The 23,941-nt window shown below is 41.4% G+C and overlaps 1 protein-coding gene across 1 annotated transcript in view; it reads right to left on the bottom strand.

Moving 5' to 3' along the window:
- The window catches only part of CDC123 (cell division cycle 123), a 44,707-nt gene extending 20,811 nt beyond the window's left edge, over positions 1–23,896 (bottom strand). The window contains exons 1-6 of the mRNA XM_068987510.1: positions 23,790–23,896; positions 19,104–19,175; positions 14,908–14,965; positions 14,433–14,465; positions 8,502–8,597; positions 6,174–6,280 (exon numbers count right to left, since the gene is read on the bottom strand). Of these exons, the coding sequence (XP_068843611.1) occupies positions 6,174–6,280; positions 8,502–8,597; positions 14,433–14,465; positions 14,908–14,965; positions 19,104–19,175; positions 23,790–23,863 (440 nt within the window). The 5' untranslated portion in view covers positions 23,864–23,896. The remainder of the gene's footprint in view (positions 1–6,173; positions 6,281–8,501; positions 8,598–14,432; positions 14,466–14,907; positions 14,966–19,103; positions 19,176–23,789) is intronic.
- Between the last annotated feature and the right edge of the window lie 45 nt (positions 23,897–23,941).

Raw genomic sequence — 23,941 nt, 5'->3', positions numbered from 1 at the left:
TGCTGTGAGTTCTCTAGAGCGGGCCAGTCAATGTGGCAGGAAGGAAAGAAAGAGAAACCATAGAATCAGGCAGCTGGGAGAACAGTAACTACGTGAACTGACTCTAGACAACTCAGGTATTGCCTAAATCCACTGGCTGAGATCAAAATTTGATTATTTTTATAAGAAAAGACATCATCATTAAACTTTTATGGGTGGCAGTACACAAAATCACGAATATTTTAAAGTGGAAGACCGCCTAGTTATTTTACTAGGGCACAATCCTCATTCATAAGCTTCCCTAAAACACTGGAAGATTACAACGTTATACATCACAGAAAACAACCCTTTAATATCAGAAAAAAAAATTATGCCAAGGACAGAAATAAAAGAGAAAAACATAGCACCCATGGAAAATTAAGCACCAAAGTGGTAGTGCTAAAGATTTTACTGCTCGTCAGGATCCAAAATAAGAGTTTAGGTACAGAGATTCCATTTCTTTAGGTCTCACTGGTGGTGGAAAAGCAAAGACAAAAAATGTTACTGAATTAAGGGAGACTGGGTGTGTTCACTCGAATTATCATAAATTCTTCTTCAAAAAGAGATAAAATATGCTATCTAAAATTGTAACAATCTAACACATTGTAAATCAGCTACACTTAAATTTTAAAAATACAATAAAATTAAAGTGATATAAAGTGGAAAAACTGTCACCTAAATCAGTTCAGTTGTCATTCAGTCAGTCGTGTCCGACTTTGCGACCCCATAAACTGCAGCACGCCAGGCCTCCCTATCCATCACCAACTCCCAGGGTTTGTCCAAATTCATGTCCATTGAGTCGGTGATGCCATCCAACCATCTCACCCTCTGTCGTCCCCTTCTCCTCCTGCCCTCAATCTTTCCCAGCATCAGGGTCTTTTCAAATGAGTCAACTTTTCACATCAGGTGGCCAAAGTATTGGAGTTTCAGCTTCAACATCAGTCCTTGCCATGAACACCCAGGACTGACCTCCTTTAGGATGGACTGGTTGGATCTCCTTGCAGTCCAAGGGACTCTCAAGAGTCTTCTCCAACACCACAGTTCAAAAGCATCACTTCTTCAGCTCTCAGCCTTCTTCACAGTCCAACTCTCACATCTACACATGACTACTGGAAAAACCACAGCCTTGACTAGATGGACCTTTGTTGACAAAGTAATGTCTCTGCTTTTTAATATGCTGTCACCTAAATAAATGGGCCTAAAAAAATTATAAGGTATAGGTTCTGTTAAGTCTAACTTAGGCAGAAAGTTTTACTCCTGAAACTATTTGCTGCTGAATTTTAGGGTTAATAACCAGTTCCAATAATCTTAAGAACAAAATGTATAAAAATTATGCTGATTAAAACTGAGCTTAAATTACTGAGAGAAGTGAACTTTGCTGACCTCTAGTAACTCTACCTTCCTTAGTCATGCATGACCTTCTCAGAGAAACAATTAATGGATTAATTTTTTCACTCACTCAGCCCTTTCTTCTACATTCCAACTGAATACCAGATTTTTCTTTCTTGCCTTGGTCTACTGAAGTGACACCCCCATCAATAAAATAATTAGTGAAAGCAGCTTTCTGACTCAACAAGCCTTATCACAAAGAATGTTTATCTCGGCAAATAATTCACTCAGCAAGTACAATGCAGAGAGATGACGCTGTGTCACATTTCAACTTCCACTTTTCAAAGCTTCTTGTACACAATAACCATTTGACTAACAGGAAAAATAAGAGTGTACTTACTATTCCATGTCAAATTACAACGGTGACAGCAGTCCTAGTCGTCTACCCTCTAGCTGGTCCCAACCTTCATCCTTGCTAACTGAACTGCGGTGTTCAGCTGAAGACATGTGGTCCTCTGGCACCCTGGGGTGCACGTGTACATCTAAGCACAAAGTCCTTGAGCTGCGGGCCTGCACCTGCAGCACCAGCGTCACCTGAGAACATGTCAGAAATTACATTCTAGGGCCCTAAGCCCAGCCTAGTGAATTGGAAACTTGGGAGGTAGGGACCAGCAAGCTGTGTTTTACCGAATTCTCCAGATGACTCTGATCCAAGCTGAAGCTGGAGAGCCTCTGTTCTAAACCAGTCACAGCATCTCTGTTCCCTTTGCCAACAACTGGATGAGGCTGAGTAACTATGTGACCGTGAGCTATCAGGAAGTCTCAGGGAAGGTTCCAGACTGCTTTACTTGCTCACAGAGAAAAACGAGAGGCAACGGAACCACCCCTCCTATTTTCGATTAAGATGCTGTCATCTTCATACCATATGTACAGAACAGCAGCTAACTTGTAACCATTCTATGATGTTGGGTGATGAACCCAAACATCAAGCCAGTAAGCCAAGGGTGACAGAGGGAAAGACTGAAAGAGCCTGGTCCCTGCTGGCCCTGATGAGCTGCCGACAGCCCTTAGAAACAGTCCATCTCCAGACTCCCTGTTAAATAATGTATTTGTTAAAAACCCTGTGTGAGAACTCTTTCTGGTTGGCTTTCTGTTAACCTGTAAATTTAACTATGACATCCTTGTTTCTTCTGTTGAAGCAAGCTCCCAAAGAGTGTAATGTTACATAATTTTCATAATGTTATATAATTCTACACATATAATTATATACTATAATATTCCTTCTTACACTCTATAATATTTTACTTTGAAGTATTTTAGAAAAGAAGGAATTTATAACTTCATCAAATGAAAACAGAGAACATTTACAATGACGTTACTGAAATTACATTCTGGTTTTGGTTCTATTAACTATAGGGATAAATTACTGAACAGTTTTGGGCCTCAACTTTCTAAATGATGAAAGGGTCAAATTAAATCACTGATAAGATCCTGTCCTACTTAAAAATCATACTCTTTAATTTTTAAGGGGTCTGGAAAGACCTCTATGATCAAAGATCATCCATATTGACCCAATCAATAGGGATTTTTCAAGACTGATAAGACTTACGAATTGTTACATAAGTGAGGACTGACAAAGATTTCTGGAAGTACTGCCTGTCTGAAAGTTCAGCACTTGGTATCTGTCCTGCCAACCCAAACTATTTATACAGGGAGAAGGATGGTATTCTGCGGACAAACACTCCAAACACAGGGCCTCAAATGCACCTGCTGATTTAACCTATTCCCCATGCAAAAGTCAAAAAGCATAAAATGCAAAATGACTGACTGGTATTTCTACCCTTCACTGGAATCATAGCTAAATTCACCTAAGATAAAAGGAGAGGTGTGCTAAGGGAAGCCAGCAGGTCACTGGACGGCAAAGACGGTTTTAAACACCATCGGCCACAGAGCATTAAAAATGGTTTATATCCTGTGGAAAGGAAATGATGTCCTTATATATATATTCATTGAAACTAATAGCAAACGTGTGTAAAAATCCATATCCAGTGAATTAACAGGTACAGGGTATTTCTGATGCAATATATTCCAAGGCCTCTTTACAAAAGCATTTGATGACAAAAAGCTCTACAATGGCAAAAAAAAACCTGAAAGCCACAACATCTTCTAAACAGAGGGTACCTTTCAGAATGAAAATGCTGCCCATCACCCCTAAAACAAACCAGTTTTTGAGTTTGTTTGGGTTTATTTGTTTTGGGCTTATTTGACTGAAATACCAGTCAGTCATTTCTTTATCACACCTGTGCCAACGCAACCATAAAAGGTTGACACCTAAATATCACAACAACATAAAGTTTTTTCTGTAAATGAAACAGAAAAATCAATACAGCTAAACTCCTTTTACAATAAATTGGCAATACGGGCATACTCGCTAACTATTACCTAACTCCGCTCTCTTTAACATAGTACTAAAACCACACGCCCGAGCTTCAGAACCAGACGTAAAAGAGACGATGCACAACTGACTCGTAGGCAATGTATTTTTTTCAAGCCAGGCTCCTCTTCAAAAAAAGATTTGAGGCTAACAGGGGATGAATTAGCAAACTGAACTAGGGAAGATATGGCAGGCATACACAATATTTTTCACCTGTCTATCTACTTAGTTTCTAGATTTTCTGATATGCTTTATCTTAGAGATTAAAGATGAGTTTAGTTGAGATTTGGGGTTTAAAATGAGGTAGGACAAGAAATCTAGAATAACCGCTATTTGAGGACAGAACAGAAGTATGAAGAGATCAGCTACAGCTCAGCAGTGCAGGTGTCCAATCTGCCTCCAATGAAGATTAGCTACAGAGTAACTGACAGAGGGGAGAAAATAGAGTTCATGTCTAGGGATTTTTTTCTTTTGGCTGCAGCACGTGCCTTGTGGGATTTTAATTCCCTGACCAGGGATTGAACCTCAACCCTTGGCAGTGAGAGCACAGAGTCTTAACCACTGGATCACCAGGGAATTTGCCGTGTCCAAGAACTTATCCCAAGGAAAAAATCAGAAAAGCACGCCAAGGTTTAGCTCAAGGATACTCACTGCAGGACTGTATATAAGAAGAGAAAACCAGTGAAATAAATGATGCTATAGCTGTCCAGTGGAATACTCTGAAGCAAGTTTAAAGTAATGATACATTTACTATTTAATGACATAAAGATTTTGGATCATCGAAAAAGCAAGAGAGTTCCAGAAAAACATCTATTTCTGCTTTCTTGACTATGCCAAAGCCTTTGACTGTGTGGATCACAATCAACTGCGGAAAATTCTGAAAGAGATGGGAATACCAGACCACCTGACTTGCCTCTTGAGAAACCTATATGCAGGTCAGGAAGCAACAGTTAGAACTGGACATGGAACAACAGACTGGTTCCAAATAGGAAAAGGAGTAAGTCAAGGCTGTATACTGTCACCCTGCTTATTTAACTTATATGCAGAGTACCTCATGAGAAACGCTGGACTGGAAGAAGGACAAACTGGAATCAAGACTGCTGGGAGAAATATCAGTAACCTCAGATATGCAGATGACACCACCCTTATGGCAGAAAGTGGAGAGGAACTAAAAAGTCTCTTGATGAAAGTGAGAGAGGAGAGTGAGAAAGTTGGCTTAAAGCTCAACATTCAGAAAACGAAGATCATGGCATCCGGTCCCATCACTTCATGGGAAATAGATGGGGAAACAGTGGAAACAGTGTCAGACTTTATTTTGGGGGGCTCCAAAATCACTGCAGATGGTGACTGCAGCCATGAAATTAAAAGACTCCTTGGAAGAAAAGTTATGACCAACCTAGATAGAATATTGAAAAGCAGAGACATTACTTTGCCAACAAAGTTCTGTCTAGTCAAGGCTATGGTTTTTCCAGGAGTCATGTATGGATGTGAGAGTTGGACTGTGAAGAAAGCTGAGCACCGAAGAATTGATGCTTTTGAACTGTGGTGTTGGAAAAGACTCTTGAGAGGCCCTTGGACTGCAAGGAGATCCAACCAGTCCATCCTAAAGGAGATCAGCCCTGGGTGTTCTTTGGAAGGAATGATGCTAAAGCTGAAACTCCAGTACTTTGGCCACCTCATGCAAAGAGTTGACTCATTGGAAAAGACTCTGATGCTGGGAGGGATTGAGGGCAGGAGAAGAAGGGGACGACGGAGGATGAGATGGTTGGATGGCATCACTGACTCAGTGGACATGGGTTTGGGTGGACTCTGGGAGTTGGTGATGGACAGGGAGGCCTGGTGTGCTGCAATTCATGGGTTTGCAAAGAGTCGGACACGACTGAACGACTGAACTGAACTGAACTGAATGAGTGCAAAAGCAGCCTAGTAAGCAATATGAATTATATGATCCCATTTGTGTTGTAAAAAACTGGAATACAGTTAGAGACAGGTGTATCCGTACTATACCTATGCACAGACAGAATTCTGGAAGTATATAAAACCAACTGTGCTGACATCATGAATCCGCTTACTTCCTGTTTTTGTTTAGCTATAGTTCCTGCCTTTAGTTTTCTATGATAAGCATATATTGGCCTTATAATAAGAAAAAAATTACCAACATATTTACTGGGCAGAATTCAGAAAGCCCTTGGTATCTAGGGATATTCACTGTATACCGTTTGCTGTCGCCAGAAAAGAAAGTTTTGCTTTAGTTGGTCATTTCAGAAAATGAAACAGCCTTGTTATGTGGATCTGTTGTGTATAACAGCACTAGAACTAACGGAATTTCATCTGCAGCACAACTCACAAGCACTGAAAACTACTGATGTAAGAGAACGAGAGACACACTTACGGTTGGGTGAAGTCACGAGTGATGAAATCGGAGCTCTTGAACAGTAGGAAGATGTCGCTGAGGGTTTTACATTTCAGAGAACTATTCATTGCTATCCAGTAGGCATCCTAAAGAATAAAGCACGTGCTGCTTAGTATACATTCCAAGTTAGCTGCTATGAATGAAGTTCATAGCCTATATCCAGAATCAATAATGCATGTAACTTCAAGGGTTTGAAGAAAAAAATCAGGTAAGAAATTTTAGCTATACTGTCACGTGACACTTTTAAACAAAGAATCAGGTCACTGTTGCATGACAGACACTCAGTTTTGAACTGAGATGTTCAGGTCCTCATCTTGCAGCTTAGGCCCAAGACACTGCCCCGTGTCCTCCTCACTGATGATGAAAGAAGGGGATAGAGAGACATCAGAAACGCCGACACTTCAGCAAGAAGATCCAGGTGGAAAGAAACAGCCTGATCAGCTACTAAGAAAACAGACAGCGTTTCTCTCTGTTTCTGGGGAGAGACAGCTGGAACACTGAAGTTTGATGACTGCAGCATTTAAGACCCATGTCCATCAAAGCTGGGAGAGAGAAGATGACATATTCTGAATGGTGCAAGTCTCAAACGTAGGAACCAAAGGAAAAAAAAGTAAGAACAGCAGGGAGAGGAGACACAAACCTCAGTGAAACAAGCCTAAAAATGACAGAGTAAGTTATTTTAAGAAACATACTTCTCCCATAGATCAGACACAGGGCAGTAATGTATTGAGAAAACTGGTGATTGCAAAACAAAAATGTCCAGTTATCCACACTGCATGAAAGGAAGCGGTAGTAAATAGCTGGCACTCAATAAAAAAATAAATAAATAAATGAACAAAGGAATAACTTAAAATCACAAATAATCTACCCATCTTAACTGGAAAGCTTCAAGCCGTCAAAGATCAGCAGTCAAGAATGACCCAATTTACTCCTCATAGATAAACTAAAAATGAGTTCTAATAATTTTTTAAATAATAACTTCTTTAAATTTTCCAATGAAAAAAGATGATGAACTTTTGTTTAAAGATGATATACTGAACACACAGATTTAACTCCATTGAAACAACAGTATATATACAGAAAACCATGCAGCTGAATAAATACAATTATTAACTCTAAGGAAGACAAAATGTTGAACAAGAAAACATAAGCAACACACAGTTTACAGATGTGTATGCAGTGTTTGCAAAAATGCATTTGAAAAATGGCTTCCCTGGTGGCTCAGTGGTAAGGAATTCATCTGCCAATGCAGGAGGTGAGGGTTCGATCCCTGGCTTGGGAAGATCTCCCGGGGAAGCAAACGGCAACACACTCCAGTATTCTTGCCTGGAAAGTTCCATGGACGGAGGAGCCTGGTAGGCTACAGTCCATGGGGTCACAAAGAGTCAGACATGACTGAGCAACAAAGCACAGTGAATACTGATGTAATCGAGGTATGCTATTCCTATCTGAGGACAGTGAACTGCAACAGAAAGTAGTGAGAATGAGATGAAAAAGTACTGAACCTTTCTGTCCTAAAGCAGAAACGCTTAAGATGTAAGAATAGAGTTATTGAGGAAAATAACAAAAGATGGTACTAAAATATATGAACGCAGTTGCCTCTGAGCAGTGGGAAACAGTGTCAGGACCAGCTGATTTTTATAGCGAGCATTCAGAAATTTAAACTATGTATATATGTCACTACTTTCAATAAGTAAAAATAAAAGATTAAGTACAATTTATCATTCATGTTAGAATAAGAAAAGATGAAAGCACACAAAGATAGTTTTCGAAAATGCAGAGAAGTCTTGAATCCTTCAATGAGCTTTGCTGACATTAAACTGTTTTCTACTGGAATAGAAAAAATGATGAATTTCCCTAGATCTTAAATTAAAAAATCTTATCAATGCAATGTTGAAGCAATAAAACACAATTTAAGAAAACATCAGTTGATTTGTCAAACCGTTCTATTTCTAGATCCCACAACATTCTAATTTTTATTATTTTTCAATAGAGAAAAGTTTCTCTGTCAAACTGAAGAGCTGAAGTTTTGAAAAGGGCAGAGGAACATTTTCTGAGATTTCTAGTGTAATAAGCAACACAAGAGGCTGAAATTGTCAGTTGGCAGAATACAAAGTATTTCACAGACCCAAGGAAATAAATGCATTGCCAAATCAGGAAAATAAATAACAGGAGGAAAACAAAAATAAATTCCATGATATTTTCCCTAGAATTAGGAATATAATTAGACCCTCCGTGGGGATATAAAATGAAATGGAATCACAAGACAATATTCACACAGTGAGAGATTTACAGACGTGCTCCTACCCTTGGGGCACTCCAGTTAAGCTTAGGAAATACACTGCCCCCCAGGGAATTGATCGCTTCCTGGACTTTCGTGGTAAACTCAGGAAATTCTGGTGCCTACAGAGAGAAGGAAGAAATCATTTGGGCAAGTCAGTATCAGCATGATAAATATAGAAAACAAGATGAAAAAACTCACAAAGGTCAACACTTCAGGGTATTGAAAATAATTTAGAAAACAAATTACTATCAGAATTTCTGAACTCAACCAAATAAAATCAATGATCAGATAACATTCGTCAGGAAGGGAAAAGAATAATAAATGCTCAGATGACGTTTTCCAAAACAATCAAGCCCCACAAAGCTAAGGAGACTGTTAATATTTCAAGGCACCTGGGGATGTGAGAAAAGGAATGAATGGTTCTCTTAACACCGACATAAAACCAGTGCCTATTAAATGAAAAGAGATGATGGAATATCACCTGTGCACAGATTTCAATTCTCAGAAGTAATACCTCATATTTAAAGGACCAGAAGCCTTTCCATTTGCAGGAAAAGAACATACCCCCAAAAGGCTTCAAAAATGAGAAATAAATCATGTGGCTAACTGCATTTAAACATGGCTATTTCCAGACAGGTTTTAATATAAACAAAACTCAAAAATAGGACCTTGGAGAAATTAAAATGTTCTTTCTTTTTTGGTTGATTTAAAAATGATTATATCAGCAAGTAACCAAAACATTGTGCTGTTTCAACCAGGAAATAAGCAGAAATAGAGGTGATGGGACGTAAACATCATTACGATTCTGCTCTTCCTCGAGTCTTCTGTCACCATCAGGAGCACGGGGACAGAAAGGGGAGGAAGATAAAAGTGGGGCCCGCAGGAGAGCAAGAATACAAAAACACACTGATGTGTTGCGGTCATTTTAGCCCTTTATATCTGCTGCCCCCTAGTGGACAACTGCTAGTACTGAAAGTCCCATCATGACATGCTCTTCCCTAAGTGGGAAAAAAACTAGAATAGGTCTACAACAAGCTAATGGGCTTCTCTAGTAGCTCAGCTGGTAAAGAATCTGCCTGCAATACAGGAGACCGGGGTTCGATCCCTGGGTTGGGAAGATCCCCTGGAGAAGGAAATGGCAACCCACTCCAGTATTCTTGCCTGGAGAATTCCATGGACAGAGGAGCCTGGTGGAGTACAGTTCCTGGGATCCCAAAGACTCGGACATGACTGTGCAACTAACTTTCACTTTCACTTCACTTCAGAATAAGCTAAAGGAGTGGGAGGTACAAACTATTGGGTGTAAGACTACAAGGATATATTATTGTACAACATGAGGGAAAAGGCATTTTTTATAATAACTAAATGGAGGAGAACCTTTTAAAAATTTTTAATGATTATTGCTTCAAGTCATGAAGTTTTAGGATGACTTGTTATTCAGTCATCCTAAATAAAGAAACACCAAAAAAAAAAAAAAAAGGCTTATGCTGATTCCCAAGATCTAGCCCAGTTATAACAAAAAAAACTGTGACTCAAGGCTGAGAAACAGACCAAAACATAAAAATTTAAAAAACGGGGAGGTTGTACTTCCTTTCTTTCTGCTGCAGATGCATGTGACTGCTGCAGATATACCTGACCTCCGGAGGTCAGAAGTGTCTTTTAGTTACTTAATTAGACAGCGTGCCACCATCTCCATTTTCTGCTCGCCTTCTTCAGCTTCAGTTCAGTTCAGTTCAGTTGCTCAGTCATGTCCAACTCTTTGCGACCCCATGAATCGCAGCACGCCAGGCCTCCCTATCCATCACCATCTCCTGGAGTTCACTCAGACTCAAGTCCATCGAGTCCGTGATGCCACCCAGCCATCTCATCCTCTGTCGTCCCCTTCTCCTCCTGCCCTCAATCCCTCCCAGCATCAGTCTTTTCCAATGAGTCAACTCTTCGCATGAGGTGGCCAAAGTACTGGAGTTTCAGCTTTAGCATCATTCCTTCCAAAGAACACCCAGGGCTGATCTCCTTCAGAATGGACTGGTTGGATCTCCTTGCAGTCCAAGGGACTCTCAAGAGTCTTCTCCAACACCACAGTTCAAAAGCATCGATTCTTCGGTGCTCAGCTTTCTTCACAGTCCAACTCTCACATCCATACATGACTCCTGGAAAAACCATAGCCTTGACTAGACGGACCTTAGTTGGCAAAGTAATGTCTCTGCTTTTGAATATACTATCTAGGTTGGTCATAACTTTTCTTCCAAGGAGTAAGATACGTGAAATAAATGCCTTTCAGAGAGGCTTTCAAAACAAGTAACAGTCTTGAGCTTCTTTATCTTCCATTCTCCTCTCCCCGGCAAAAGAAATTATGCTTTCTGTTAAGGCAGTAATTTCTTTAGAATCCCCTGAAGTGGCTGGTTTGGCAACCAAACCAGCTTCATCCATAAACACACTCATTTAAGACCTGCATTAGCTATATTTTCAATAAATGACACAGTTACAAAAATATTAAAACATGAGGGATTTGATCTTCAAAGACAAAACAATTTCATTTTCCTATCCCATTGAACTTCACATATAAGGACTGCTTTATATTTCTGTATTACATTTTTTCTTTATAAGTTATAGGTATACAATATAGTAATTCACAATTTTTTAGAGGTTTCACTTCATTGTAGTCATTATAAAATACTGGCTATTCTGTATTACATTTTAAAAGAGTTGATAAATTCCCTCAAATTCTCAAATTACTCAACTTTAAGAATTTTCTTAAGAACTTTAAGAAATCCTGCAATAAAGATCCTAAAATAAATTTAAATAACAGAAAGTTTATGTATTACACAGAAATATTTGTGCTTCAGTGGCAGACTATGTATTGTACACATACAGCACTTTTCTAGGTTACCTGATTCTAGCCGGGTCTGCGAGATGGTTTACAACTTGGTAAATAACAGGTAAGTGAAAACAGTATTTCTTACAGACATGAAATTTCTACTCTGTCTGGCAGAAACCCAGGTGTCTTGTACCCCCTCGAGGGATACATAACCAGCTTTGCCTTATATACGTATTCATTTTTTTATGTAAATACAATACATATTTACATATTCCTAATCTATAAATGTGTGTCCTTTGGGTTCTCTTTTGAGCCAGTTAAAACGTCTGCCTGGTTCCCTCGTGAGTTAAAGCCTTCACGTGTGTTAAGTCATGATTCCATCTTTTCCTGAAAATGATTTTTTAACAGATTTAGCTAGTAATAGGATTCGTTTAAGCTCCATAGCACAATGAGTTGATTTTAAATACACCTAACTCCTTAGTGGTCTAAGAAACTGCTGCTGCTGCTAAGTCGCTTCAGTCGTGTCCGACTCTTAGCGACCCCATAGACGGCAGCCCACCAGGTTCCCCCGTCCCTGGGATTCTCCAGGCAAGAATACTGGAGTGGGTTGCCATTTCCTTCTCCAATGCATGAAAGTGAAAAGTGAAAGTGAAGTCGTTCATTTGTGTCCGACTCTTAGCGACCCCATGGACTGCAGCCTACCAGGCTCCTCCGTCCGTTGGATTTTCTAGGCAGGAGTGCTGGAGAGGGTTGCCATTGCCTTCTCCATGTCTAAGAAAAGGTTCATGTTTTAAGTGGGATGAAATCTGCACTTTAAATCACATCCGTGGACTTTTATGATCCAAACTCACTTATCTTTCCTACTTTACCCACCACAGCCCTACCATACTCATTCAGAAAGAGTATTTCTTTAAAAATTTTTAATCACCAAATAAACGTTTTAAACATATAAAAAATATATACCCTGATCCATACATTCAACAATTTGACATACTTGATCCAGACCTCTAAATTTCTTAGGGAAAGAACATCACAGATCCTCAAGAAACTCCTAACCTCCTTGCTCTCCTCCCTAGTCCTTTCTTCTCGCCACAGGCAGCCATCATTACAAGACTGTCACAATCTTCTAGTCATGATTCTACACTTACGTGCGTGTGTCTGCCTATGATACAAAATATTTAAAAATTTTAACGTAACGGCTGTTATTTGATATGTATACTTTTTGCAACCTGCCCTTTGAAATTCACTGTCGTGTCTTTGAAATTTACCCATCTTGATTATTTGATTGCATTTTAAATTGGGCTTCTCTGTAGCTACACTACCAGACTATTACCACTGGGTGTGTGCTCTTCTGCCCTGAAAGCTCCCCTGACCAACAACATCTAGTTTGGCCTGGTGAAACCCAATCACTTTTAAATTAATTTTCCATTTTGAAATAATTTCAGACTTTCAGAAGCATTTACAAGAAGCGTTTAACCAAAATTTTCTATACACTCTTCATGCAGGCATTTTATCGCACTGCTTTATCATTCTCTCTCTGCAACCCCCTTTCTATACACAGCTATGCTGGAGCGTGTGTAAAACACATATACCTTCCATAGTAAGCAGAAGTCATGATGCCCCTTTACACACAGCACTTCAACATGTATTTCCTAAAAAGCAGTCACTTTCTTTTTTTTAATGTAAGCTAGGCAAATTATCAAAATCAGGGAGCTAACACGGATATAACATCACTATTTCATCTATGGATCTTATTCAGTTTGTGCTCACTGTCCTGATAATGTCTTTTACAGCAGAAGAAAAATGGGCTATTTTCTTCTGGCCTAGGACCCAGTCTAGAATCATGCACTGCATTAACTTGTCCTGTCTCTTTCATCTCCTTTCATCTGTAACATTTCCTCTCTCTGCTGCTCTTATCTTTCATGACCCTGACCATCTGAAAGAGCCTGGGGCAGTCACTCCGTGTGATTTCCAGAACGCTGGGTTTGCTGGCCATTTCCTCATGGCTGGACTCAGGCTGTGCACTGCCGGCAGGTGAGGTGTCCCTCTGAGCCTCATGCAGGAGGCAGGCAATGCCGACGTGCCCCATCGCCGACAAGGCTGACTTTGCTCATACTGCCGACAGGTCTTTCCACCGGAAGATGCTATCTTTCTCTTTGTAACCAGTTAAGTAACTTTGGTTTCCCTGGTGGCTCAGATGGTAAAGAATCTGAGATGGTAAAGATTCTGGTAAAGAATCTGCCAATGAAGGAGACCAAGGTTTAATCCCTGGGTCGGGAAGATCCCCTGGAGAACGGAATGGCAACCCACTCCGGTATTCGTGCCTGGAGAATTCCATGGGCAGAGGAGCCTGGTGCACTACGGTCCATGAGGTCTTAAAGAGTCAGACACGACTGAGTGACTAATACTTTCACTTTCTTTCAAGTAATTCTGGTGGCCATACTTTGAGAAGACTCAAATACCCTTATCGAATAGTCACCCTCAAGCTTTAACATCTGTTCCATGATTACTAGAATGGCTGTAAATGCTGATTTCTATCGTTCCTTCTCAATTATTAGCTGGTGTCGAATTTTCTACTATAGAGAAAGGCTTTCTCTTCTGTTTCATTTGTTGAATTTAAGCATTTGTTTATGTCAGTATAGGACCATAGATTCAAATGCTAGTCCATTATTATCATTGTTTTGTTATGATGCTCACATATGTGGCCAGTGGGAGCCCATCGAGCTGGCCGGGTCCTCTGCATCATGTCCGCATCCTTCTTCCTTTCTGGCACAAATTCCTACAGGCTCCTCTTTACCTTCCCACCCCCAGCCCTGAATTTCTCCAGGGAGCTTCAGCTCCTTTTAGTGGAAACCAGTACTTAGACACCATAATCAGGGCCCTGGGTCCGTTCATCTGTTCATTCCTACCATGACATCACTGTGTCGTTTTCAGAACTAAGCAGAGTTTGATAAATACACACGTTATTAATTTTGCTATTGAAGTTTGCCTAAGAAGAGTGATTTAAGTTATTTTTCAAAATAATAAATAAAAGCTTGAAATGGTGACTAAATGGGAGTTGAGAGTGATCTGCGTTGAAACCCAGAAACGCCTTGTGGGACAGCACCGGGCGGTCCTGAGACCTCGCTGCTCTTACCGTAAGCGTGGCCGTGTTCTCGTCGTCCGACCACTGCAGGGGAAGGAGGACAGAAAGAGAATGTTAAATGTGGACGGTGTTCCCAGCTTCCAAAAAGCAGTGCTCCATCTAAAACCGACACACACACCGGAGACAGCTTTTCCTGCACACAAAGTACATGTCCAAGTGAGGTTTCCATGGAATTTCTGACTTTACTGAATGTACGTTAAGATCTCTAAGCCAGAACCATTTCAATTAGGACAGTCTATGGAACAGGAAGTCACTCAGTCATGTCCGACTCTTTGCAACCCGTGGACTGTAGCCCACCAAGCTCCTCTGTCCATGGGATTCTCCAGGCAAGAATACTGGAGTGGGTTGCCATTTCTTTCTCCAGGGGATCTTCCCAACCCAGGGATTGAACCCAGGTCTCCCACATTGCAGGCAGACACTTTAACCTCTGCACCACCAGGGAAGCCCCATAGTATTTTGAACCAACCTGTATTTCTTCAGCTTCATCATCACTGTCTGGCTGAGAACGTGCAGGTGGGTCTTCCCTGGAAGAACATAAAAACTGAACATGAGAAAGCCTTGGTGCCAGGCAGTCATGATTACAGGTGTGCTGAGTGTTCATATACATGTAAGAAGAAACTAATAAAAACCAACCTGAAATTAACAACAGTGAACATTCAATAAGAGACGGTGGAATAAAAACGTCCTGTCTTCTTCTCAGAAATCACTAGCAACAGGGGAAAGAAAATCTCAAACTCTGCCCTGGAGGACACTAAGAACCAGCTCTGAATCTCGACAGGAGAAAGTGCTGCCCAAGACCAGGGAGACACAGCAGGAGCTGTGGGGGGAGTAGTTTCGGGCAGCTGATGGACACCCTGTGGGCACAGCTAGGCATCTTCTGTTAACAGTGAAGACAGTGCGTGCAGGCTGCTGGCAGGAATCACCCTAGGTCGGGACTGGCACTGCTGGAGGGCACGGGGGAGAGAAAGACATGGTCAGACACGCTGTCTCAGAAAGAGTCAGTGAGTGAAGCAGGGGCTGAAAAGGGCCGCTAGCAGCCAATCCTCACCCCTGGGGGCAAAGCAGAGGCTGAAAGACCTCAGCCCCTGCCCCTGCCCCTTCTCAGCACTCAACCACAAACCACTGGCTGCAAAGAACTCGATCACAGCATCAAAAAATCAGCACTAACCAGAACAGAAACCAGCAGAGGCTCTATACCAAGCAACTGCGAGAGAAAGGAAAGATGAGGCTTCTGGTTAATCACGGACACTTACCCATCCCTAGGCTCCCTCTTGAAATGCTACTAAAGAGATTTAAAATATCACAAGGGCAAAAAGGACCAAAGAGAGACAGCTACAAAGAGGCAACAGAAGTCTGGAAAAGAGAAAGCCAGTGAGGGGGTAACCCAGTGAGCAACAGGCTGCCCCTGGAGCTATCATACATGATGGGCCCACAGCTCCACTCTGAAAGGGGTGATGCGTGTACAGTACATACAGGAGCAAGAAGACACGTCCAGTCTTCCTTACCTGGCACACCCCAGCAACTCACCCTCTATGGACCAGAGGGTAAGGTGCATAATGCCCCAAATGAATATGGGGGTGAAATGCCACAAAACAACAGTTACAAGTGGAAGTCACATTCAGAGTGAGACCTCTAGTCCCCTTCTTCCCTCCCTGTTCCCTGATATAGACAGATTAGAGGACTTGTCTCTGTAGATGCTAGACAATCCCAGAGGAAAGACTTACAGATAATTGCCATCTGGGAATCTGCCATTAATTCCTGTTGATTGCTGGCACTCGTAGTCAACAAGCCCCACACTAGTACACAAAGTTTGTGTGTGTGTGTCCCTCACTCTTAAATATGAATAAAGGCCTACAATCATTAGAAGACCTATAAAAGGCTCCAAGATGAGAAAAGAGTTTTTTAATTAAAAGGAGGAAAAGTACACGGACAGAATAAAGACAGTAAAAGAAACAGATGAAAAATATTTTTAAAAATCACAAATATCTTCAAAGATAAAAGAAGATATTGCATTCATGAGAAAGGACAAGACTGAACTCGTATAAAAGGAAAAACATGGTAGCTGAAATTTAAAAGCTCAATAGAATGAGTGGCAAGATCAGGGAAACTTTCCATAAAATAGAACTAGGACGACAAAGAGACAACAGAGGAGAAATGACAAAATTCAGAGAACTAACCCGGCAGTTCTAACATCTAAAAAGAAAGAAAGAGAAGCAAAAGAATAAGAGGAAATGATCAAAGATACAATATTTTTAAAAGTTCTAAAACCAAGAAACATACGTCTCTAGAATGAAAGAGCCCACAGCAAGTACACGCGACAGCGAATGGGGAAGACAACAAGAGCCTTAGATGATGTACACAGACGGCCACAGCTCTCCCCATCTTGACGCACCATTTGTGGTGTGACCCTGCCACCCTTCCCATCAAGAAACAGCATTTATTTCCCCACCCTTTTAATCCAAACTGGCTTCAAGACTCACTGGGACCAACAACGCAGCACAAGGGACACCATGCGATCTAAGCCTTGGTGTCAAAGTCTTTACAGCTTCCTTGCCCATGTTTTTGGAATGCTGCTTCCACCACATAAAGGAGTGGAGTCTGAGAATGAGAAATCACATGGAAAGAGAAGCTCAGCTGACAGGCAGCATTCACTGCCAGACAGGAATGAGGCCATCCTAAAACCATCCAGTTAGGTCGAGCCACCGAACGACTATAGTAGTAGCTGCCCTCAACTGAGTGACCTCAGAAGGACCAGCAGAAGACTCGCCCAGTGTTGAGCATTAGCGAGGCTCCGAGATTTCACCCCACTTGCAAGCTAACAAGTGAGCCTGCCATGGTGCCATGGAATCTGGCAGAAGACAGTAGACGCCTGGGTCAGAAACCAAGGACTCTCCAGAGAGAGAGAAGACGCATCTGGACAATGAAATACACTGCAGGAGCTCTTCCACACGCTCAGAGCACTGACATCTGCTCAGCACTTTTTACTGTCCGGAGGTGTTTTCTTTACACTCCCATTTTGTAGGCTTATTATGTGTTCTATATTGGAAAATAATAAAGTTATGTCTGTAAATATCCCAAAGTTGAGACTCGCCTACCTATTCTGTTGCTTTATCCTGCCATTATTCCACATCAATGAGGCTCTTAACTAATAATTTTCAGGTTATTACCAGGTTGAGAATGCCAGAAACAGAATTATAATCCAGGAAGCTACACAGAAGATCCATCAGACCAAAAAATATATATGTAGATATATAATATATATGGTAAAGCCGGGCTTCCCTGGTGGCTCAGTGGTTGAGAAGCCACCTGCCAGCGCAGGAGACGTGGGTTCGATTCCTGTTCAGGAAGATCCCCTGGAGAAGGAAATGCACCCTACTCCAGTATTCTTACCTGGGAAATCCCATGGACAGAGGAGCCTGGCAGGCTACAGTCCAGGGCGTCACAAGAGAGTCAGATGCGACTCAGTGACTCAACAACAAAATGGTAAAATTAGTGTTACCATAAAACACACACAATTCTAATTATACTTCTAAGTTCATTTACCTAAGAAATGTTCGTCAAGCACCTGTTATATATCAGGCACTGTTCCAAGGGCTGGGAACACAGCTGCCCACGTCTCTGTTCTCATGAAGACTGCATTATAATAGAATGACTAAAGGAACGATGGAGGGAAATAAGGGTTATGCAGAAAAATTAAATGAGGTCAGGAGAAAAAAACAGATGCACCAAAATGCGGTAAACCATACAATGGAGTGGTATTTAAGCCTTAACAAGGATTCTCACACGTGCTTTAACGCGGATGAACCTGGGGGACGTTATGCAATGTGCAATAAAGCTAGCTACTGCATGATCCCCCTTATGTGAGGCATGTACAGTAGTCAAAATCACTGGCACCAAAAGCAGAATGTTGGTTATCAAGAGCTGGTGGAAGGCGGGTTGGGGAGTTAGTGTTCAGAGGGTACAGAGTTTCAGTTTTACAAGATAACAAGAGTTCTGAAGATGGATCACGGTGATGGCTGCAACATTATAACTGCACTTAATACCACTGAACTGTACACTTAAAAATAGTTAATGTGGTAAATTTTATGTGTATTTTAGCTTGATAAAAATTTTTTTAAATAATTCTAAGAGAAAATTATATCCAACCTAGAACTCCATAAAACAGAATGACATATCAGCAAGGGTTACCATTAAGCTACTTTACAAAGGAAAGTGAAGGATGAACACTTAGATAACATGACTTCTGAGCAGAGATCTGAATGAAAAAATAGGAATGTCATTAAAGTACATGATTCTTAAACTTTTTCAAGTTTGTACTAAAAAGACTGAAGCATGGTACTTTCCTTTATATACAGAAGAACTACTTGAAAAAGAGGAATAGTTACCATACCCATTTTCTACAGGAAGAGAAGGGAGGAATTACTCAATTTTACAGATTGTAATTATTCGCAGAGGATGTGTTCAATTTTGAAAATCTTATCAACTGAGAATTAACAAGGAATACAGGAAGGACAAAGATCAGCACATAATTTTAACTAGAAAGAAAAAAAGGAGAGAATGGGGCCAAAGCTAACGTACTTACTTTACACGTTAACTGTTGAGGTTGAATCATTACATTTCCTTATGCTAAAATTTAAAGAACGTTTTTCTGACATGCCTTACCTTCCTGAAACCACCAGAGTTCCATCATCGAGTAAATAATCCTTCACATTCTGAGGAAGTGGAAGAATGACACTAAAAAAAAAAAAAAAAAAAAGCACATACCAAAAAAAAGGCATCATTTTAAAAGACCAACCACAAGCAGAGAGAAAAAGTTCCAAACTCAATTTCTGAATTACTTGCTCCCTTTATTTTAATATGAAGTGGGAAATGTTAATAATGGACATTTGGCAGCAGCAGACTAGAAATTAGAATAATATGAATAAATGTTTCAATAAACTAAATTAGGTGCATGTAATTACCCTTATTGACTCTGAGGTAAAAAAAAAAAAAAAAAAAACAAAAACAGCAACAACAACAAAAACCAAACCAAACCAAAAAAAATCCCGAAAACAGCCAAATCCAAAGAACTAGACTGAAATCACAGTATGAAGGCAACAAGCTCAGAAGAATTCTGAGTACAAGGGTTATGTGCCTTTAAGAAACTGGAGGCCCGCAGGTATTTGCAGCAACACAGGAAATGACCAAACGAATCAGAAGATCAACAGCACCTGACCACCTTCTAAGATACAGGGTGGAAGCAGGCTTAAGATCCGGGCACCTCTGGTTGGCAATGGAAGTGTAAGGTCGAAAATTCACAGTACGCTGGGATGTACTGTGACGGCATTCTGTTCACCTCATCTCTAGAGTACACGGCTGCTTACCTGGGCATGCTTCAGGTGAACTGTTTTCAGACGATCATAATTAAGGGATGGCAAAGCCATACTTGATATCACTTGAAAAATGGATGGGATAATTTGTTTTTTTTACTTTGTAATGATAAATCATTGAAAAATTCTGGCACAGATACCTAAAATAATGTTCTTACTTTGCTTGTGAGGCATGTATTTTCTAAAAACTCAAAACGATGGCGGCCTACGTACATTCAGAGGAACCATCATTGACTCATAATAGTATGCTTCATTTATTTATTAAGTTTTCTGTAACATTACAGACGGTTTTGGAAAGATTACACAGGAAAGATTCCTCATGGGCTACTTCAGTTTTAGAAATTAACATCTGATTTCTCAAAGTTACAATTTCACATTCAAAAACCTACTTCTTCAGGCTTTTAAATTCAACTAATAAATCTTACTATTCTATTTGTAAAGCTGCTAAATTTTAACCAATTTCAAGTGAGCCTTTGAAACTTAAAAGTTGCTTTAAATTTTCGTAACTCTAGGGAATTTCCTGGCTGTCCAATAGCTAAGACTTGGGCTTTCACCGTCATGGACTTGGGCTCAATCCCTGGTCGGAGAACTAATTCTCAGGTCTCATTCCCTCCGGGTTGCATCACCCCTTGACTGGGTTCAAAACATCTTTGTACTGTTTGATTCCACTGTGAATTCTCTGCATATCTGTCCTTTCTGGAGGGTCTACAGCTCTTACAGGTATGAGCCAACACTGACAGTTCTCGTGAGTCCCTGCGTCCTGCGGTCACAGTTCTAAAGTCACCCGAATGATGTGACCCTGAATTATGTCACGTTAGTTGAGGAATCCTAGATGACTTAGTTAAGAACTCAATGTCTAGGAGTGGGAAAAGCTATAAAAGGGAAAAAAAAAAAAAAACCTTAAGTAACGTAAGCGCTGCACCAAGCACAGACGTACCAAACGCCACCAAAACTCACAAGAAAAAGGAACCGAGCCTGAGCAACTGAGGCCATAAACAAGCCATGGCCCGGCATACTTAACCCAACTGTTTACTTAAATTTTTTTTGTCACTAAAATTCACTATGCAGCCAAGAATCCACGAGGGCTGGGGCTTCCCTGGTGGCTCAGTGGTAAAGAATCCACCTGCCAGTGCAGGAGACAGGGATTCGATCCTTGGTCTACGAAGATCCCATAGGCTGTGGAGCAACTAGGCCCCAGCGCCACAACTACTGAGCCCACACTCTGGCGCCTGGGAGGCCCAGGCACTCTAGCGTCCGTGCTCTGCAACACGAGAAGCCACCACAATGAGAAGCCCGCGCACTGCAGCTAGAGAAAAGCTGGCGCAGGAACGAAGACCGAACACAGCCAGAAATACATAAATACATAAAATTTTAAAAGAAAAAAGAATCCACGAGGCCCAACTGAAAGATGTAAGAAATGTAATGACCTATTCCATCAAGTCAATATAATTCTATACACACAGACAAATTACTCTAATGGAATGGAGGTTACAAGAGCCTTTAGGAGATTATTCATAACTTTCATGTTTGAGGAAAGAAACACTTAGAAAGGTAGAGTGGATGACCCAAAGTCACCTAGCTACTTATTTGTAAAGTGAAAGTGAAAGTGAAGTCAGTCATGTCCGACTCTTAGCGACCCTATGGACTGTAGCCTACAAGGTTCCTCCTTCCATAGGATTTTCCAGGCAAGAGTACTGGAGTGGGTTGCTATTTCCTTCTCCAGGGGATCTTCCCAACCCAGGGATCGAACCTGGGTCTTCTGCATTGCAGGCTGATGCTTTATTGTCTGAACCACCAGGGAAGTCCTGAGTTAAAGTTCTAGGACGTGTCAAAAAAAAAGATTCTGTATTTTTACCTGCATAATCATTTCTGAACCATGATTAATAAACGCCAAATAATAAGGCTGAGTCCATGGTCTCTTGGCATTAAAGTTGACAGTGACAATGACAAACCTAACTCAACTCCACCAGAATGACCTGGGCTGTAGAGGGACACCGTACCATGTGTTGCGTCCCCGTGATGTTACACAGAACTAAGCAGACCAGAGTTACAGTGCAAAGACACAGAATACTCTCAGGCAACACAGCTCAGTTGTGAACTGGTAAGAAAATCCCCCTCCTTGGTTTACTTTTCACTCCCAGCTTCATATGAATGGCACATATTTTAAGTGAACTAAAACTATTTTAAGCTCTGGTTAAATCAAACACATTAAAAACAAGCAGCTTTTTGTGTGTTTATGTCAAAAAGAGTGCCAAGCATTTTTAATGCTTTATCTCATTTAACTTTCATGACAATCCTATTATTTTCTCAATTTTCCAGACAGGGCTTACAGAGATTAAGCCATTTTCACAAGATGCTGATGGAACCAAAATTCCCAAGGCAGACAGATGGTCTTGACCCTAGAGTCCAATTCTTGACCATTTATACTTCACTGCTGAAGCAAAGAAAAATTTCCTTGAGTTGACAAAAGGTGTCTGCACACAAAATACAAGACACTTCTGAGTGAACTCTGTGTGAAAATGTCTGACCGGTTCACAAAAGTACCTTCTGTCACACCATGACATAAATAACTCTAGCATCATCTCAGACCCTAAGCCTACTTCAGTTATGCAAGATAATGGAGGATTGGTACATCATGCAGGAAGATAACATCCGCTGCTGCTGTTAAAGCTCTTCCTTGTTTTAGTGCTACTCCAACCATCTTCAAATGCAAAGCTTATCTTCCTTCGAGCTGCTCTAACCTCCATCACACCCTGGATAACTTGGGAGCCCATTTCATGCATGAATAACAGGATGGAAAATAACTATCTTATGAATAACCTCCTTATGTTCTTCCAAATACTCAGGATCTGAAGTTTCCCTCTCTGTATTCACACTCCCCACCCAAAATAAAAAGGAAGGAAGGGCTGCTATCTCATTAGTAGTAATCTAGGGCCAAAGGGGAACAGGGCAAAAGACAGAAAGTCCTCCCCACAGATACGCAGTTCTTTGAGCTATTCACCTTAGCATGGGAAAGACTACCCTTGCATCACACTCCAGATGTCACAACTGCTTTTGAACATTTTGGGATGTTCTCCTAGCTGCCTTGCCTACATTACCTTGAATGACCGGGTGAAGGATGAAAACAGTTAATCCTCTGCTTGCCCTGCAAGCAGGGCATGGATTCCTTGTTGTGGGCCAGAGAACTAGAAAACAAATACTGTTCCACTCCTCTTCCAGATGGCTTCCTTCCCTAACAATACATTTGCTGTTGTTGTTCAATCACTAAGTCGTATCTGACTGTGCGACCCTATGGACTGCAGCATGCCAGGCCTCCCTGTCCTTCACTGTCTCCTGGACTTTGCTCAAACTCATGCCATTGAGTCAGTGATGCTATCGAACCATCTCATCCTCTGCAGCCCTTTTCTCCTTTTACCTTCACTCCTTCCCAGCATCAGGGTCTTTTTCCAAGGAGCTGGCTCTTCGCATCAGTATACTCTACTGAGGCTTTCCACTAACACTATCATACTGGAGCTTGACAATAGAATTTGAGGCTGGGTCTCACTATTCTCATTTGACAGGGACCAAAAGTTATTAAGCCCCCACGCCCCACCCCCTGGAGGGTCAGTCAATAGCAAAGTCCAGACCACCCAGTTCGCTGATCACCTTACCCCACTGGCAATTCTAAAGGCAGGAATGGTGAACTCCCAAGCCTGAACTAGCTTCACCTGCTCCTCAGCCCGCCTCTGACCTTCACTGAGCCACGACGTGGCCCTCCTACCTGTCCAGCACCCTCCCTGACGCACAACACGACGCACGGCAAACACGGATCGACTTCATTCCTCTCCCGACTCTAAAAGACCACTGGGAAGTCGAAATCTGGCCCTGGTGTTCCCATCCGGGCCTGCAGTTTTTTGTTTTGTTTCTGATGGAGCTGGGATTCGCCCCAAATGTTGCAGTCCCCTTTTGCCCACTGCTCCGGCGTAACCTCCAGTCTCACCTCTTGATAGTGAGACTTCGGAACAGCGGGTACCACGCGGAGAACTGACAGTGCAACACATGCTCCTTCTTCATTCTCCAGCCGCCGCCGCCGCCGCCGCCGCCGCCTTTCCCTCTCCTCCCTGCACCTTCCCGGAACCCTGGTCTCCCGTC

This window comes from Capricornis sumatraensis, chromosome 15 (genome assembly GCF_032405125.1).
Source record: "Capricornis sumatraensis isolate serow.1 chromosome 15, serow.2, whole genome shotgun sequence".
Taxonomy (NCBI): Eukaryota; Metazoa; Chordata; class Mammalia; order Artiodactyla; family Bovidae; genus Capricornis; species Capricornis sumatraensis.
The sequence above is the reverse complement of the archived record's forward strand: the minus strand, read 5'-3'. Positions and strand labels throughout refer to the sequence as shown.